The sequence below is a fragment of the Erythrolamprus reginae genome, chromosome Z (genome assembly GCF_031021105.1).
Source record: "Erythrolamprus reginae isolate rEryReg1 chromosome Z, rEryReg1.hap1, whole genome shotgun sequence".
NCBI classification, from domain to species: domain Eukaryota; kingdom Metazoa; phylum Chordata; class Lepidosauria; order Squamata; family Dipsadidae; genus Erythrolamprus; species Erythrolamprus reginae.
In genome coordinates this window covers 14105073-14124724 of record NC_091963.1, presented here as the reverse complement: position 1 = coordinate 14124724, position 19652 = coordinate 14105073, and the positions used below count along the sequence as shown (strand labels likewise).

The 19652-nt window shown below is 34.9% G+C and overlaps 1 protein-coding gene across 4 annotated transcripts in view; it reads left to right on the top strand.

Annotated features, from left to right (window-relative positions):
* Positions 1-19652, top strand: part of LOC139154351 (disco-interacting protein 2 homolog C) — a 416316-nt gene that overhangs the window by 326122 nt on the left and 70542 nt on the right. For 3 of the 4 annotated variants that reach the window (XM_070728823.1, XM_070728822.1, XM_070728826.1), the window contains 3 exons: positions 5186-5296; positions 14580-14703; positions 15871-15980. In XM_070728823.1, coding sequence (XP_070584924.1) covers positions 5186-5296; positions 14580-14703; positions 15871-15980 — 345 coding nt within the window. Of the gene's footprint in view, positions 1-5185; positions 5297-12871; positions 12950-14579; positions 14704-15870; positions 15981-19652 lie in introns of all 4 variants that reach the window. The other variant, XM_070728824.1, reaches the window with a different exon arrangement.

The window sequence follows — 19652 nt, the reverse complement described above, 5'->3', positions numbered from 1 at the left end:
TGGGTTGAAAAAGAATTTCCAGTGTTCTTCCAATTGCATTGCCAAATATATCTTTGTCCTTTTTCAGCCATCCTTTTTCTCTCTATCTGTTTTGTGGTTTTCTTTTTCCCCACTTCATTTCTGGTATTTTGTTTGGGTTTGTTCAGATTCCTTTCTTGTTCATCCAAATCACTGTGATGGCAATAACTCATGAATTTCTTTCTACCTTTTATTTACATACCTAGTGGTTTGTTTTCCCCATGAAACTGCTACTTCCTCTTATCAGCATTAAAATTGGATCCACAGTCAGAAAATCAGAACTGCTATTTACCACAAAGGAATTTGGGGGGGGGGGGGCTTGATCTGTCAAGAAATACAAAACAGAAATAATGCTTCTCCATTCTGACAGCCACACTGCTTTTGTGCTATTGTAAGTTGTATCCCCCACCACACACACACTCACACGCTCAGTGGTTCTAGGGAGTTGCCCTGTTCACATTGTGTGCAATTCCCCATGTTCAAATATGTCCTCCTGGAATTGTCAAATTTGGTGCTCAGTTTTCAAATAGTCTCAGCCTCTCTGTGGCTCCTTCTTCAGCCAAATTTGCATAATAATTACTCATTATTACTTGGCATTGAACAATTCTATTATGAAAATGATAGCTTTGTTGCAAAAGATACTTCATTTATACAGCCTCTCTTTTCTGAAAAATGAAAAACTCAAAATAATCTACATTCCACTTGTTTAACGGAAGATGGTGCTGTCATTAATACCAGAGAGTGTTAATGAAACTCCACAGAAACAAATTTAAAACATTTAAACTATACTTTGGGGAGTGCTTCCCTAAATGGTGGCAAGTGACTCTCCCAAATGAATGAAAAGAAATAGCTTAGTAGATTATTGTATATATTCTCTGGTTTAACCTCTTCCTAATTGTCTCTTGATATTTTCTGCCTTCCCTTCACTAATAACATTTCCCCTGTCCTTTTTCTTGTCTTAACCTGTTTAACTTCAGAGCACTCTTTATGTCAGTTCAGGCCCTACAGAAATGATTTCTTTGTTTCTTTCTTTTCCTAAGTTTAACTAAAAAGACTGTGGGCAGATGTTGAATTTAAATCATTGTCTGTTTTGGCATTTGGCCAAACGTATCTACAGAATCTTCCTTCTTGATTTATGAAAGTTCTAAATCATATCATAATGGGCAGCATACAGAATAAATAAATCAAAGTTATGAAATTAACATTACAGCTAGACATTTTCTTACTCTGTGCCTCGTGTGCTCTCGTATTGTGGTGTGTGTGCTGAATCTGTAAAAACGTGGAACACTCAGAATTGTTAATTCAGCCTCTAGAATAATTAGGAAATTATACATCTTACACCAAGGCAGAGAGGTTTAAATTCTTCCATGTACATGAATCCTTATACTGTATACCTCTTTCTTTGGCTATGTATGAAATTGCTTAAACAACTTTTCAATTTATGGCCAAGAATTTTACACTAACCTGACCAGTGTACATATATTTTCACATTCTGAAAACTCCTCAAAAGCTGCCACAGTAGTGCAATAAATAAAGTAACATATGAAGATCCATGATTTGTATAAATCTTCATATGGATTTGGAGTAGCAAAGCCAGCAGTAAGTGACCTCAGAATTACAATGATGATTAGCCATGATCTCAAAAGAAAGATCCTGCAGCTCAGTTCTCCAGAAAATTGATTACCGGTACATAAAATAGATCTATCAGATTCATCGTTATTTGAGACTGATTATTCTTTAAAAAGTCCCTCTCTTTTCTGAAGGAGTATGAAAGAGTGACTGCAAGATTTTATCCTTTTTCACTTTTAAACTTTGTTATTGTCATGTGAAATGAAATTGAATGTCAAAAGAGGAGGAATGTGTAGAAATGCAGTTTGAAAGTCATCAACAGGAACCAGAAAAATAATAGGGGAAAAAACAGATTTGCAACCAGGGAAACACAGCCCCTTCAGAAAGTTGTTATTTTATGAGCCCAACTAAAAGCAAGATTTTGAACAAATATCAAAAACGAATAACAAAACTTAAGAGCATAATCCAGAGATTATAGTTTTCCATTAGACACGTGGCATCTGAAAGTGATGAAAATGAAGATGCATATAAGATGAAACTGCAATGGGTTATATAAATAGACTTTTAAGTCAGCCTTTCAGTTTCTCAATAGAAATAGGCTTGAATAAAGGAGTTATACATATTTTAAGTTCCAATTAATTTGGAGTATGACCAACTACAAGCTGATCAGTAATATAACAAGTGGCACAAAAAACTATTAAAAGATTTTTAAAGGATCATTCCTGTTAGAAGCAATTTGGCTTCATAAGATTCTATTCCTTTGATTACCATTATTGGACTACCTAGAGTTGTTTTCTCTGTAAAGGGATAGATGAATAATGCTAATGTTGTTGAACTACAGTTTACTGATTTATTTATCAGTAATATATATTACATATTACCAAAAAATCCAAATTGCATCAATAAAGAAGCATCCAATCAATAAGAAGGGATTAATAATAAGTATAGAAATGAAAGTAGCAAGTAAAAAAACTCAAATATTTGGAAATAATAATGTCAGCTAGATGTTCAACAATCAAAAAAGAGAATTATATTGAATTAAGCAAACAAATAGAAAAAAGGTTTAGAAAGATGGAATAAATTACTTATATCACTAATAGAAAGAATAATGAACATTAAGATGTCTACTCTTCCCAAATTATTTTATTTATTTCAAACAATTCTGATAAAACAACATAGAAAAAAATAAAATGATATCAAAATTTATTTGGGCAGGAAAAAAACCAAGGGTTAAATTAAAATATCTACAAGGCAATAGAAAGCAAGGGGGCTTTGGACTACCGGACCTAGAACTATATCATCAGGCAGCAACTTTACAATGAATAATTGAATGGATATTTTTAAATAACAATAAAATACTAGCACTCAAGGGACCTGAGTTACAGGTTGGATGGCATGGTTTTTTATGGTACGAGAAACATAAAACACATTCCTATTTCTATAATCACAAAATTAGGGAATCATTACATAAGACATGGCCTAAAATAAAACAACTGGTGGTCATACTACCAGATCAGTTCTAAATTCAATAAAGACAAAGGGAAATTTGGGATAGCAAAGGAGAAAACAGGATTAGATAAAAGTTTATTGCGGCCAGGGGAAAAATGATAACAAAAATCTATAAATATCTACTAAGCTACAATATAAAGGGTAATATGATTAGTTGGGCAAAACGCTTTGGCCATAATATTTATTTGGATCAATGGGAAAAGATCTGGACCATAAATTACAAATTAACCAAAGCAATTGCATATAAAGAAAAACAATACATGTTGAAAGTGTAAAAATGAAAGAGGTACTTTTTTTTCACATGTGGTGGTCATGTCCTAAAATACAAAAAATCTGGAAAACAACTCATACTTGGCTCTCAGAGATTACCAAAGAGGAAATAGAATTTATCCCGGAAGCTATGCTATTAGGAATTTGGAGAAGGCACTATTCAAAACAAACACTGCTTCTTACGACACATATAAACACTGCAACAAGAATTGCGATAGCACAACTTTGGAAGAACGACCAGACCCCAATGGAAAACTTAATTATAGATAAAATATATATATACATGTGTGGAGATGGACAAAATTACTAATTCAATCAAGGGAAACAAAATCATGGAATCAAACGAAGATGGCAAAAATGGCATGAATGGGTTCAAAAGAGAATATAGAAATAATATATTATGAAGCAATAGTACAATCGAAACAAACTACAGTTACCTTGTAAATAGTTTCATTTATCATTTAGTGAAAGTAATAAATATTAGAAAATAAATGTATGTTTAATGTATACAATGGAATGTAACAGGTAAAAAAAATCTACTATAAAAATATTAACAAAGATGGTTTATTATCTGTAAAATGGAATAAACTGTGAGTTGAATTATATGTGAAAACTTAATAAAGAAATTTTGCAAAACGTCTTAAAAGAAAAGAAAAGAAAAACAATACAAAATGTATTATAGATGGCAACTGCTGCTGGCCAGATTGGCCAAGATGTACCAAAATATAAATTCAAAATGTTGGAAATATCACCAAACTAATGGAACATACTATCATATGTGGTGGACCTGCCCATTAATCAAAAAGTTGTGGAAAAAATACATAAATGGCTGGAAGCAATAACAGAACACAAAATAAACATTAAACCAGAAACATTTCCATTTGGGAATATTTGACAAAAAGCTTGAAATAAAACATTGGTACATCATCCTTCATATATTAATAACAGTAAGAATATCTTTGGCACAACATTGGAAGCAGGATGATGTACAACAAGATCATTATTAGGAAATTCTAGAATGACAATATCATTATTGAGAAATTCTAGAATGTGCAGAACTAGATAAACTAACAATTGAGTTAAACCAAAAAGAAGATTCGGAGTACTTTGAGAGTTGGAATATGTTATACAAATGGATGGAAAGAAAAAAAAAACAGAGGGAAAAGAGGATGTTTAAATGTACATATACATAATTATAATTGTAATTAAAAATAAATTTCTGAACTGAAGAATGAATATATAAGTAAAGATACATAAGGAATAAAAATAATATATATATGAAAATACTAATCAATAGTTAAATAGATTGACAGATAAAATTATAAAGGAAATACAGTTTAACATGCCTGCATATAAATGAAAAATTAACATCGCTGCAATTTACCATAAAAATGTTATAAAAGTTGTTAGGTGTATTTATATGTGTTAATGTTTGTACTGTACTGTCTAATGTTTGTATTTTAATGTTTTGAATGTCTGTTTAATATTTATACTCAAAAATTATTTGAAAAAGAAAGTAGCAAGTAACTTCAATATCAAAACATTAAACACTTGGCACAGGTACAGACTTAGAAGGTACCTTGCAGGTCATCAATGCAATCCAAAAAAAGTCCTTGGTGTCATTATGAAAATTCAGGGGAAAGAATGAAATGTAACCATGCTATTTTGAAAGGCCAAAATGTAAAAATACAGTTGTTGTTTTTTAAATAATCCTTAAATAAAATTTAGTTTGCTGGGAGAACCCAGCAAAGGAGGGAATTCTATAGCACTGAGGGCTTATTTATTTATTTTTCCTTCCACTTATTATATATTTTTACAGGTAGCCCTTGTTTTTCCCAACAATGATCCCGCAGCTTTTATGGTAGCCTTTTATGGCTGCCTTCTTGCAGAAGTTGTTCCTGTTCCTATTGAAGTGCCACTTACCAGAAAGGTAAGAGAAAGAGGTTTTTAGTTAGCAAGAATTAATATCAGATCTCAGAAGGAAATGAAAAATGACAATAGGCATTGTTGCTTTAACATATTTATGAAAGTGTAACCTATTTATTACATGTCATCAGAATATATATACCATCTGCATATACATATTCTGACGACTTTGCCTTAACTTGATCAGGAAGCTAAAATGGATTTACTTTTTAAATATTATTTTAGAACAGGTTGTAAACTGTAGGTGTACCTGAATGCTAAATAGAATTTGACCAGTATTGAAACGAAACAGGTTTTTTGGGCTTCTGTCCCCCAATTCCCTAAGGGATTATTTTTGCATGCAAAAATAAAAAGGCTGCTTGCATATGGAACCATGAAAGCTTTGAGCTATTTTCTTCATTGAATTGGAACCTAACATTAAACAAAACTTGGGACCAGCCACATTTGAAGGGAAAGAAAGTAAAGGTAGCTTTGGAAATATGCTGAAGGCAATAGTGCAGAGAAGGTGATAGAGCCCACCACCAATTATACCATTATTTGTGATGGACAGAATTGTCCAAGGTGTCATATTTCACAAGGGTTCTCATTTCCTACTGTGGCATGTCATTAGGAGGGACCATGGATAATGACTGCTTTAGAATACTTAGAAAAATAGCACTCAGAGGATTAGCTAGAAAGGTCTAGATTTATTTGGATTTAGGTGAAAAAATTCAAGCAGTGCTGATACTACAAGAACTAGGCTCCCTGAACTTTGCAAGAATTATCTTGCTGTTATAGCTCTGAGCTATTTCCTATGTAGGCAATTTATTCCTTAAAAATAGAGTTGATTGGAAAGTTGGGCATCGTCTAAGTAATCATTGCAATTTTGCTACTTAAGTGGTACTTCATATGACTAGGATCTTTACAAAGCTAGTCCAGCGGAATTAAGAGTGGTGACATGCCTATTTCCTTAATTTGTAAGTTGATGGATGTTCTTCTTGGAGCAGACTTTGAGCCAGCTGCATAATTAATACATTTTTAGATGATAAAAATGTCCATTATGAATTTTTGAAGTGGTCCAAAAGACAACTATGGCTTTAAAGACTATCAACATTGTTTAGGTTTTAGTTTTAAAAAAAGAATGTTCCTTGTGCAGTTTTTCAAAGAATTCCAGGCAGCCCGATGATCAAAATAACACTTAACACATTTTTGAAAACAGGAAATATTCAAAACAATTGAAATAAGTAAATGATTAAAAACTGTCGGCAGTTGCATTGCTAATAATAGCTTCTGACCATGTTTTGGCTGCATATTAATTTGGAGGTCTTTCTTCATATTTAAACCACAATGGAATGTCATATATTGATTTGGGAATTCAATAACGCAACAAGAAGAGCAAAATCCATTATTTCTCTTCTTAGGAAGGTCCCGTTTTCTGTGCATTGGCATGTTGGCTAGGAATAACCTGCTTATATCTGGTCCTATAAGGAGATTTACCATGAAGTAAAATGCAAAGGCTAAAGACATGATCAGTGAACCATGCTTTCAGCAAAAAATTTACTTGGGCAGACAACCTTCTCATGAAAGTTTAAATATACTGTATGTTTTAGATGCAGATATCAATTATATAGCCCTGTCCAAAAAAGATCTAGTTTATGATATTGTGGTTCCACCCTCTTGCTGCTTTGATTAATAATCTTCTGGCATTTGGAGCCATGTGCATGTCACAAACATACAGAAAAGTAGGACTTCCATTCTAATCCTGGAAATCTTATGTCTCTCAGACTTCACTTTCTTGCCGTTACAGACCCACCACAATTCCGTTCCGTTCTTGCCGTTGCAGACCCACCACAATTCCCTTCTGCATTCCCTAATCTGTTTGGGATTAAAGCATTTCAATTCAGCAAAAGCAACTGCAGTTTTTAGAGTTGGGAATGGTTTTCAGGTGGGAATAGCATCAGGTCTCTCCTTCTCTTTAAAAATATAACATGTTCCACCTAGTAAGGTCACAACAGAATACTAAGTGCCTTTCAAACAATGCTCACCTTTGTTTTATAAATAAAGAGGCATGGTGGCTCCAGATAGAGAGACTGAGCTTGTCAGGTGGAAGGCTGGTAGCCCGGATTCTTAAGACTTAAGCACCACACGGCAGGGTGAAATCCCATTCCTTGCCCCACCTCTTACACATCTAGCGGGTTAAAAGCATGCAGATAGATTAATAGATACCATTTTGATAGGAAGGTAATAGTGTTCCATGTGCTTTTGTTGTACAGCCATACTAGCCACATGACTAAAGAACATGTCTTCAGACATAACTGGAAAGGAAAACCTCCTTTCCCTTGCTTGATAGCAGTTTAGCTAGAATCATTCTCTAACATAGTGCTTGCCAAAGCTGGATAAATTACCCAAAATTGAGTAAAACTGGCTTTTCTTTGGTTAATGGATTTGTGTGTCATTATACAATCACCTTAGGAACATTTAAATAAAGTTTTTTTGATAGGCTGTTTTGGGTAATGAAGGAAAGAATTTGGGAAGCAGGGCTATAACAACTTCAGAGAAATGGTACCTATTAAATTTCTCCCTTACCTTCCCTTTCCTTTGCACAAAAACTTTGTAAGGCATAAATGCCTTTTTGCATTTGACAATTAGATGCTAAGTTTTTCATCATGCTTTTATTTTGTGTACAGTTGAAACAATACCACAGTAAACTAGTGCCTACTTCAAAAGCCTGCTAAAAGCATTTTGTAACTTGCTCTACCTGTTAAAATTCTTGCCAAGATTAATTTTTGTAAAACATAAAAAATCATTTGTGTAAACAAGCATCATGTTTATACAGAATTTACTGAAGAGGATCTAAGGCAAAGGCCTTAGACTCTGATTAATTAAAACACTTGTAACAGGGATTTATATATAGCGGATGCTGGAGGACAACCAATGAGCTGAATTTTACACATTTTGGTTCATCCTTACCTGTGCCGCTCAAATTTTATCAGATTGCCTGAAGTTCTGCCATTTAAATTTTCACACTCGAGCCTTTAATTTCTTCTCTTGTCCCTCAGTTATTCCATTTCCCTATAAACTTCTTGTATGACTCAAAAATGGCACAATGTATGAGAAAAAGAATCATCTATCAAATAAAACCATACCTGTTATATAGTGGGAAAGAGTTTGGATGAATGATGTGGAATAATTTCATGTGGTTTTGACTAAATTAAATTCCTAAACTAAGAATGAAGAACCCAAGAACACTTGCCTGGAGAAATTCTCAACATTTACTTTCTCCATCTGCAGAGAACTTCAGAGCTTCATGCAGATTTTCTGTGAGAGTCCAGTCCTTTCTAACTCACTAGTTATTTTGCCACAAAACGCAGTTTTTCATATCAGATACAGGGAAAGCAGGCAATGTTCAGTATGCTATTTTAAAAACTCTTCTGTATTGCTATGTAACATGTCTGAAATAGCTGATAAGCATGTTAAAGGAATTCAAACATTATCTTCCTGTAGAGGCATGATTCCTTAGTCGTTTAGGTCTGTGCTACAGTTGTCTGAATCCTAACACCACTTGCTTCAGCTCCTGCCAACTAGCAGTTCAAAAGCATGTAAATGGAAGCTTATAAAACAGGTACCATTTCAGTGAAAAGGTAAAAACATTCCATGTTTTGCCGTATGCATTGCAATGCAGCATGATGCTTCCAAGTCAATTGGACAGCATTGGCTCAATGGCCTAAAGAAACATGGATGAGAAATACCCTCTAAAGTCAGCTACGATTCGCGGGGTGAAACCCACAGGAATTTCTTTACCTTATCCCATCTTGTATCAAGGAGCTTCTACAGCCCCTTATTGTACCTTTATTCCCACTCATAAAAACATGGCCAGATGTGAGTGGTGGGTTATATTCAACTTATTGATTTGGGAATAGCATGTTTTAGAGAAGTATAGAAATTTTCATTCCCCACTCTTGAGTCTTCTGTAGTGAGCAAACACTTATTCTAATTTTTAGTCTTCTTTCTAACCACTCTTGATGTTTTTTTTTCTCAGTTCAAGGAAAGCAGCATTTCTGAACTTTTTGACTTGAGCTTCCCATCAGTTTCAATCAACAAGACTAGCGATGTAGAATCTATTTATGGGAGATTATCCTTAACCTGCCGAGTCTCTTTTTTAAACACAATTTCCCATTTGTGAATATCAGCCCTAAGAATTCCTCAGCCAGTATGACAATTGAGAACTTAGAGAACTGATGTCCATGTATTTTTAAGGTATCCAGTTTGGGCAAATATTTTTGTATCTGCCTACTTCTTCATCCTAGTATCTGAAATATTTTTATGACTCTTACTATCCTGTGTGTATTTTCTTTTAACTTCCTTCCTTCTTTCATTAAAGTTACTGTATCTACTATTTTGTAGAAGTATCTGTATAAATATCCCTCTAATGCTAATATTTTGGAGTGATTGGTTTTCTCAAGATTATATCCTATCCTAAAATAACCATTCGGCCTAAATGAGTTAATCTGAGGATAGTTTTTAGGAGTTCTTCTTCTACTTTGAAATGTATGTGGGTAGTAGCATGGCCACAAAGTTCTTGAGAGTTTTATCCAATGATTTTCCTCACTCTGTTTCTTTCCTTTGAATGAGTCCTGTAATGGCAATGAAATTCCTGAAAATTCATCTACCTGATACAAGAACAGATGCTTCATGAGATAAGAACCCCTTTTAATCAGCTGAAAAACTTGAGATTTTGTGATATGTATTAACTATATTCTACAAAAAATCTCTAAATCTAAAAAACATCAACGTTGCACAGGATCTTACTCTCTCTGAATCTATTGTTTGTTATTTATATCTAGTTACCACAATTTGCTTCCTACTCTGCTTCAGAGCTCCGGACAACGACATCATGCATGCAAACAAATTAATCTACTAGAGTGGGCAACCCAATGCCTATATCCTATTATCTATTTATCTATTTATAATATTGTTGCCTGTCTAGGACTTGACCAACTAGTAGCAAACAACACCGACATGCGTCCCGTCCCCTGTCCTAATGTCCCCCATACACCTATGTTTATGTTTCTTTTAAATATTAGATTTGTTCATAGTACACTGTTTTATTATTGTTGTGAGGAGAAGGGCGGCATACAAATCTAATAAATAAATAAATAAATAAATAAAAATGTTTATGTATTTTAATTACTCCAAAAGTTTTATCCTTATTCTTCTACTACTATATTTTACTATGATCATTTCCTTCCTTTAAATTTTACATTATGTATTTGACAAAACAAATAAATAAAATAAATAAATATCCTCCACTTGTAAAGGTAAATCTCATTTAGGTTTCTTCTCAGTAAAACTGCACAGAGTAGTATGTTTTAAAATGGACTCCATCCATGGTTATATATACTAGCTTTTTGTTTAAGAGAAAGTTGAATAATTTTTTGGATAAGAGATGGCATTCCAAAAATACCCCATACAACTACATTTTAGAGAAACCCTTCATATCATTTTTGCCCCCAAGAACATTCTTCTATGCTTTATCTCTTCTCCTCTCATCCTAGCTTTTGTCTCAAAATGAAATAGACACAACAAAATCCATCGCATCTGTTGATTTTCACAGACATTCTCTGATACTTCTTCAGATGTTGCAGAAGCTCTGTATGGCAGAGAAACTCTGTTGAAAGGAACAGTAGGGTGAGGGTAGACTTTGTAATTCTTTGTAATTAAAATCTGGCCAGCAGCTGAGTAACAATAAGAATACTGGCAAGGAAAGGCAAACCCCCTCCTTCAATATAGCTTGCCATCGTTTCCAAAATATTTTCTGTAGCATCCATTGGCAGCGGATTTGTGCATTCCTGCTAGATTGCTTTTTCAAGAAAAATATAGAAGACAGAAGCAGTGAAAGAAAAAAAGTGTAGATGTGCAAAATATTATTTATTAATTTAAGCATTCATAGATATTTTTCATTATACTATTAGACTCCAGATGTCAGCACAGAATGTAAATTGAACTCAGAGAAGGATATTGAGAGTGTATATTGGTCTAAGAAATATTATTTTGTGTACATGGACATTTCTTTGTCTTATTTCTGCATTATTTCCTTTTTTGCATCAAACTATACAAAGTAAGCACATGTACCATGTTATTTGAAGTAAGCTCTCTCGCTTTGGTGTTCTCTGGTTGGTCCCACCTTTCTATATCTCCCTTCCAGTCTTCGTAGCCAAGATAAAACACTGAGTTAGTCCTGATTACCATATTTTTTGGAGTTTAAGACGTATAAGATGCACCTTAGTTTTGGGGAAGGAAAACAAGGAAAAAATGCCTCTGCCTCCTAGCAATTCGCCAAACAGCAAACAGCACAGATGATATATACTGTTTGCTCTGTATTTCTGTGCATTTGTGCCTGACCCATAGAAATAGCAAAGAATTGGAGAAATGTACAATATGGCAGCATATTAATCCCAGAAAGTTTTCTTAAATGTAATCACACTTACTCCTTCTACTTATTTAAATAGCTCTATTCCAAACATGACTTAGTCAGGGTTTAACTCAGCTGCCTTATTTTAATACTAATACTTAATACTAAAACAGGACATTTCAGATTATACTTTTACAGATCTTTAAAATTGATGTGGCTTTCTGGAAGTATTCTCTGCTATTTAAAAAAAGATGCAATAGCAATGGGCCTCTTCAGATCAGGCATTTATTTTTAAAAGTTTCTTCATTTTGTTAAGTTGTCTAGAACAATAATAAAGCAGTCTAAAAAATAATAATTTGAACATTCTATAGACATTTATAGTTATTGACTTACCTCCTTGCAGCAAAAAACAGTTTCAGCATTTGCCTCCCTGCAGCTTTAGTTTCTCTTTCATTTTAGCAGGACTTGCCTGCAACTTCAGTGAATCAGCTGAGTGTCGTGGGAGGCAGATAAGTGGCTTATGCTAAACAGGTTCTGCTACTGTTTGCTGCAAAGAGGTAAATTACTCTTTGGGGGTGGCTGGTTGGGGTTACATTCAGTGTATAAGACACATCAAAGTTTTAATCCTCTTTCGGGGGGTAAAAATGTGCATTTTATACTCCGAAACATATCCCATTTCTTGGTTTAAAGAGAGACAAAGTCTTATTCTGCCATTGTCTTTGGGCAATAGATGTGCTTTAATTTCCCCAGAGTGCTAGAAAAATCTTGATGGGGAAAGCTGCAGATGGTAGAGACTGGCAACCCAGGAATGCATATATTCAGGATCAGAGTGAATAATCTGAGTCTAAGTAACCACTGACATGATTGGAAAATAATGACATCTGTCAGCTAGATTTATTCACAATAAAGGAAGCAACAATCCACAACCGTCCTCCCAAAAGACACTCTAAATTTTCAGGATTCCAGCAAAGGACAAAAGGAGTAGACAATTGTTGTCGGTCCTAAACTAATGTAGGATGTATTTTAATATTTATGCCAACTTTGATTAATGCCTTTTAAACCTTGTACATTTTTAGGGCCTGGCTAGTTATGAATCTCCTTGGTCTACTGATAGCACAGCATGCACAAATTTTTTCCCCAACTAGCATGATTTCATCCTCTTTATCTCTTTCTATTTATCTTAAAAAGGGTACTCCTCCTTCTGTCTGGATTTTCATAGAAGCCAAACCAAATGAGAGCTCATTTCTGAAGACTTTTCTTGCAAAAGTATGTCTTTAACTTTGCCAAGCTGGAAATACATATAATTACTTTAATCATTAGAAAATGCAAATATAATTGAGAATTTGTTGGGTGCCTGAACTTTGAAATGATAATACATATCTGTCATAAACCAGTTTCTCATTCCAATATATATATTTTAAACATCAGCACATACAAACCTAACTGTGTAATTAAATACTAGTATTTTAAAAAATCTGACTACAGAAGGGTTGATGCTAGGCTCTGAATATGAAGGACAGTATAATGCATGTCTTTCCCTTAGAACAGATAGCTTTTAAAAAACATTTAAGTATACATTAAGAAACAAAAACTAACTTGAACTGTTGAGCAAAACAGATCGGTATCTCAAGCCTATTCTATCTCAATAGTCACAAACCTCCATTTCTGCTTTTTGTTTGCTTCAGATTTCCAGTTCCTAATGTCTTTGTAATGCAATGAAAGTCTTGCTGTAAACTTTAATCTATTCTGTTTTGAAAACTGTGGTGTCTGGCTATTGTATGGTGCATCTTGAACAGATACTGGGGTATAGTGATGGATTTTATCTGTATATTTTGAACTGTTGTATCTTGTTGAGTACCTGTGACTTGGCCAAATTGAAACACAAAAACCAAATACAGTTGATATAGGGTCATTGCTTTTTCTAACTAGATTTTTCCAAACTATAAAATTCTGTGTTAGCTTCAGAGAGGAGAGGGGAGGAAAAAATAGAAAGAAATGAATTTTTGAAAATGCTATGGTTACTGTAATTTTGTTGATTTTTTTGCTTGGGGTTTCGTAGAATTCAAGTGTCCCCTACTTCTGTTGGCTTTTGTAAGTGAAAATGGTGAGACAAGGTGATGATTTGAGGTTAATTATTGGGCAGTTTGTGGCTTAAGGTATGGTATGAATCTGGCCAATATAATAGTTTATTATTCAGTAGGATACAGACATGCAGTCATAGATTCAAACTGTTCTAAAATATTGGTGTCCAGTAATGGTCAGTCCGAGATATTTGGAAGGCATTTAAAATAGCAGGTATTGCATGTTCCTCCTTTTGTTTTTAGACATAATTTGCAGAACTGTTTTGCCTGTTAGATCTCTTTCCCACAAACTTATTTTTTTCTTTTCCTTTGTATTATCTAATTCAGAAATCGCCACTATATCCTATAAGTAATAGATTCCACTCCTAGTTAATGCAATCTAATGCTTATCCTGGTTTGGAATCTAATACTTGCTTTTTATAGTTAAATAAATCTGCCTATTTAGTTCATGGATTGCTTTGTGCCCATATTTGATTCTGTTTTTTATTCTGCTTTTCTTCTCCCTGTCATAAATTGTGCACCAAGCATCAAGTGATAGTTTCAGATTGGAAATGTTTGGTTTTCACCATCTGATTTTTGCTTTTTAAAAGAAAAATATAATTCTCTGTATTAAATATTTTATCAAAAATGTTCTTACAAAAGCACTGACGCGTTGAAAGCCAAGGACCTTTATCAAAACATAATAGATGTCTTTAAAAAATTAGTTGATGAAGTAAAAGCAAATGTTAATAACTCAGACGTATTTTAAAGGAAAGATTTCATTACTGCTTTGATTCACTTAGAAGCTTTTTCTCCCTTGCTTTTTCTTCAACTAGGATGCAGGTAGCCAACAGATCGGCTTCTTGCTTGGAAGCTGTGGTGTCACTGTAGCCTTGACTAGTGATGCATGCCATAAAGGGCTACCTAAAAGCCCTACAGGGGAGATACCACAATTTAAAGGTAAGTTTGGGCAGGGTTAACTCAATACCACGTGATTTCATGTCCCAGTGATGAACAAAAATAGAGAATTGAACTAATTAAAAGATGCAAAATGTTAGATTTGGGCGAAGGAGGGAGTTGAAGCTAGTAAAAGTAACTACCTGTATTTGTCCTTATTGGTTTGTTACAGCAACATACTAGCAAAAAGACAAAGACATCAGGCTAGCAGCACTCTTTATTAGCTGTTAGTCAATAGGGTTCAAGTATGTTCCTTCCACTAATGCAGACAGCCATTAACCAATAGATTTAAAGTATTTTCCCATGGTTAGCACGAATTAGAGTGAAACCTTTCGGCCATGCCTGCGTATTCACAACGCAAAAGATATGTGAATGTATGTCTTCCCAAATCTGCGTAATTTTCAGATCAATTCTGTCTATCTTGCTTGTTCTAAGCCGGTGATTCTTGTAGTTGGGCATAATTGTCATCTCAGGATTGTTGAGAAGTGCCCAACTGAACCCTGGCAAGATGAGGTTAAATGGAACAGTTCACTGAAGCCAACCCACAATCACCCTGTCTTCTACAGACCTTGAAATCCAAAGCTTTTCTTCCAACTAATCAGTAGAACAATGTATCTTGTCTTCTAAACTACCATGGGTTCTGGAGTAATAAAAATCCTCTCATTCTCAGATTTGCAAAATAAAATTTGCTAGAAATCATTTCCTTCTATATTTTGTCCTGGGCATGCCATGGGAGAGTGCATGTAATTTTAAAAAATAAAATAAACAAGAAGCATTTATATTGCCTTCACAATTATAACTTGGTACTTTTCAAAGCATCTGAAAGAGAGGTGGTGGCATGCCAGCTACTTAGCAACCAGGTGTGAGGAGAGGGTAAGGGAAAGAAAGAAGGAAAGGCACCAGGAACAGGAAGTTGCTTCTCAATGGGCAGAGTAGTCCAACATCTCCAGTGCCTATTTGAAACTGGGGCCAAACTCTTAGGCTGAGTATGCTCAACAAGAATTTGATTTTTATATCTAATGATTCCAGCATTTACTGAACTTCTGTGTTATCTCCGAGTTGCTGCAGAACATTTTTCCAAAATTCATTTTTATTAAAGAAATGTAGGCCACAACAGTTGCATGATGGCTTCTGTTATTTTAAAAAAGTTGCTGCATGTTTGTTTCTAAGGCTGGCCAAAGCTGCTGTGGTTCGTGACGGAATCAAAACATCTTTCGAAACCTCCTCGAGATTGGTTCCCCCACATCAAAGATGCAAATAACGATACAGCTTACATTGAGGTGAGTGCAGTATGCATAATACATTTTTTCATTCATATTTAGGTGTTAATAATTTCCATCAATTTCTTTGGGTCCAGATTAATAGTGGATTAAATATTTTAAGTAAATATAAATAGGATAATGAACAAATGAACAAATATTAAAAACAAAAATAAAAAAACAAGAATATAAAGTTCAAGCATTCGCAGATGATCTTGTCTTTTTTTTTTAGAGGACCCGATAGAATCAGTCACTTACTTATTAAAGGAATTAGAGGAATATGGCAAAATTGCGGGATTTAAAATTAATAAAATTAAAACTAAAATATTAACCAAAAATTGTAAACACGATCAAAAACAAAGAATAACAGCCCTGACTGGGTTACAGATAGAACCAAAACTAAAATACTTGGGGTTATAGCTCACAACATGATATACATCTTTAAAAGAGTTAAATTACACTAACTTGCTGAATAAAACTAAAGAAGATTTAGGAAAATTAAATTTATCAATAATGGGAAGAATTATTATTTATTAATACAATAAAGTCCAGCATACTGCCTAGATTGCTATATCACTTTCAGATGGCACTAGTTAAATTAGAAAAGCAATTTTTCACCAATTTAAATGGTATAATGTCTAAATTTGTATGGAACAACAAAAAACCTAGAATTAGACTTAAAGCTTTACAAGACTCCAGAACAAGGGAAGGATTTGGTCTCCCTAATCTAGAATTATATTACCAAGAGGCCAACCTACTATGCCTAAGAGAATGGATTAAATTAGAAAACAAGAGGATTTTAACAATAGAAGGTCATAATATACTAGAGGGGTGGCATGCACATTTATGGGAGAAAGGAACGACTAAACATACACAATTTCATCACATATGATAAGGAAAATACTATTAGATATATGGAGAAAGGTAAAGAAAAAACACTATATAGAAATACAAAGATGGTTATCAACCATAAAAGCTTGAGTATACCATAATGTAATTAATAAAACTAGTATAATAACATATGAACAACTATTGGATGCAAAATGTTCATTGTAGAGAAGAGAGGAATTGGAAAAGGAAGGAAAAGGGTTAGATTGGTTTCCGTACTACCAAATACAAAGCAGATATAAGAGGGATTTAATAGAATACGGAATATGTAAGAAAATAAATACAATAGACAAAATTTTAATAGGCCCAGAAAAAAAATTATTATTAGAATGTATAATTATTTATTAGATTTTGAGAATTATAGAAGAATCTGTAAAAGAAAACATGATAGCATGGATGACCAAAGTTAGTTACAACATACAACTAGAAGACTGGGAGCAACTCTGGAAATTAAACTTCAAACTGACAATATCCATAACCTATAAAGCAAATCTTTATAAGATGTTCTACTGGTGGCACTACGCCCCAGCAAGACTTGCAAAAATTTGTAATAATTTAAATAGCGAATGTTGGAAGTGTAAAACACCACATGGCATGTACTACTATATGTGATGGACGTGCCCAGAAGCAGTAAAATTTTGGACCTTAATTAGAAACTGGTTGAAAGAAATTTAAATTATGAATTAGAATTAAAACTGGAAATATACCTACTAGGTATTATTAGTGGGCATCATAAAAAAGCAAATTTATATCTTATAATTCATATACTTACAGCGGCAAGATTGAGCTTTGCACAAAATTGAAAAAAGAAAACATACCAACAGAACAAATGGTAATCAGCAGGATATTAGAACGTACAAAAATGAGTAAAATGACAATGGAATTGCAAAATAAACAGGGAAATGGCTATTATACCGTATGGGGAAAATTATACAATTGGATGGAGAAAAAAACAGAAATGAAAAAACCAAACAAAATAAAAGAGGACAATGCAGAAAAGGCAATGTAAAAACAACATTAATTCAAAAGGCACAATTTTCCCTAAACTGCTTGTATGTATTGTCTGATGTGTCTATTTTTTGTCTGTGTTTGTTTTTTGTTTCAAAAAAATCAATTAAAAATAAATAAATATTTTAAGTAAATGTATTGTAATATACTCATTAAATAGTAAGGCATATATGAAACAGTTCCAGTCCTATAGCAAACTACACTTGTATAATATTGTTAAGGAAATTTTTAAAACTTTGATATCTCAATTCAGCTAAATCTATATAGAATATTTGAAGAATTTGAAGAAAATTAAAATAGACTCAAAGATAGGCAGCAGAGAAGATTCCACTTAAAAGATAGAGGCTGTAAGAGAATTCAGAGGAAAGGACATTTGAAATATTTAAAGGGGTGTCATACAATAGTAGAAAAATTGCTCACTGCTGGTCATAACACAGAGTCTGGAACTTGGTAGGAAAAGCTTATTAATGGTAATACGCTTTGATAATGAAACTGTTTCCTAGGGAAGATATAGATAGGCTGCCTTTCATTGGATAGCATAAAACAAAACCTTGGCAGCTTTCTAATGGAGATAACATCTTAATCAGGGGGGAGTTGGGGAGCCCTTGCTGAGTAGTGTCGAGGATTTTAACACGGTTTTCGCTGATAAAATCGCTTGGATCCAAGCGGACCTCAACTCCGATTGGAAAACAGAGTCGACTGACAACAAGTCAGTCGAGGTGACTGGGGCCCGTACTTGTCCATCTGTCTGGGAAGAGTTTGTTCTGGTGACACATGATGAAGTGGACAAGGCCATTGGAGCTGTGAGTTCCGCCACCTGTTTACTGGATCCGTGTCCCTTCTGGCTGGTTTCGGCCAGCAGGGAGGTGACACGGAGCTGGGTCCAGGAAATTGTCAATGCTTCTTTGGGGAGGGGGTTCTTTCCGGATCCCTACAAGGAGGCACTTGTGCGCCCCTTCCTCAAGAAGCCTTACCTGGACCCAGACATTCTCAATAACTATCACCCAGTCTCCAACCTTCCCTTTATGGGGAAGGTTGTTGAGAAGGTGGTGGCGCTCCAGCTCCAGCGGTCCTTGAAAGAAGCCGATTATCTAGGCCCCCAACAGTCAGGATTCGGGCCCGGCTACAGTACAGAAACTACTTTGGTCGCTCTGATGGATGATCTCTGGTGGGCCAGGGGTTTATCCTCTGTCCTGGTGCTTCTTGACCTCTCAGCAGCTTTCGATACCATCGACCATGGAATCCTTCTGCGCCAGCTGGAGGGGTTGGGAGTGGGAGGCACTGTTCTCCAGTGGTTCTCCTCCTACCTCTCTGGTCGGTCACAGTCAGTGTTACTGGGGGGGTCAGAGGTCGACCTCTAGGTCGCTCCCTTGTGGGGTACCACAGGGGTCGGTCCTCTCCCCCCTACTATTTAATATCTACATGAAACCGCTGGGTGAGATCATCCAAGGGCATGGGGTGAGGTATCATCAGTATGTAGATGATACCCAGCCTTACATCTCCACCCCTTGCCAAGTCAGTGAAGCAGTGGAAGTGAGGTGCCGGTGTCTGGAGGCTGTTGGGGTCTGGATGGGTGTCAACAGACTCAAACTCAACCCTGATAAGACGGAGTGGCTGTGGGTTTTGCCTCTCAAGGACAATTCCATCTGTCCGTCCATCACTCTGTGGGGGGGGAATCATTAACTCCCTCAGAGAGGGTCCGCAACTTGGGCGTCCTCCACGATCCACAGCTCACATTAGAGAAACATCTTTCAGCTGTGGCGAGGGGGCATTTGCCCAGGTCCACCTGGTGCACCA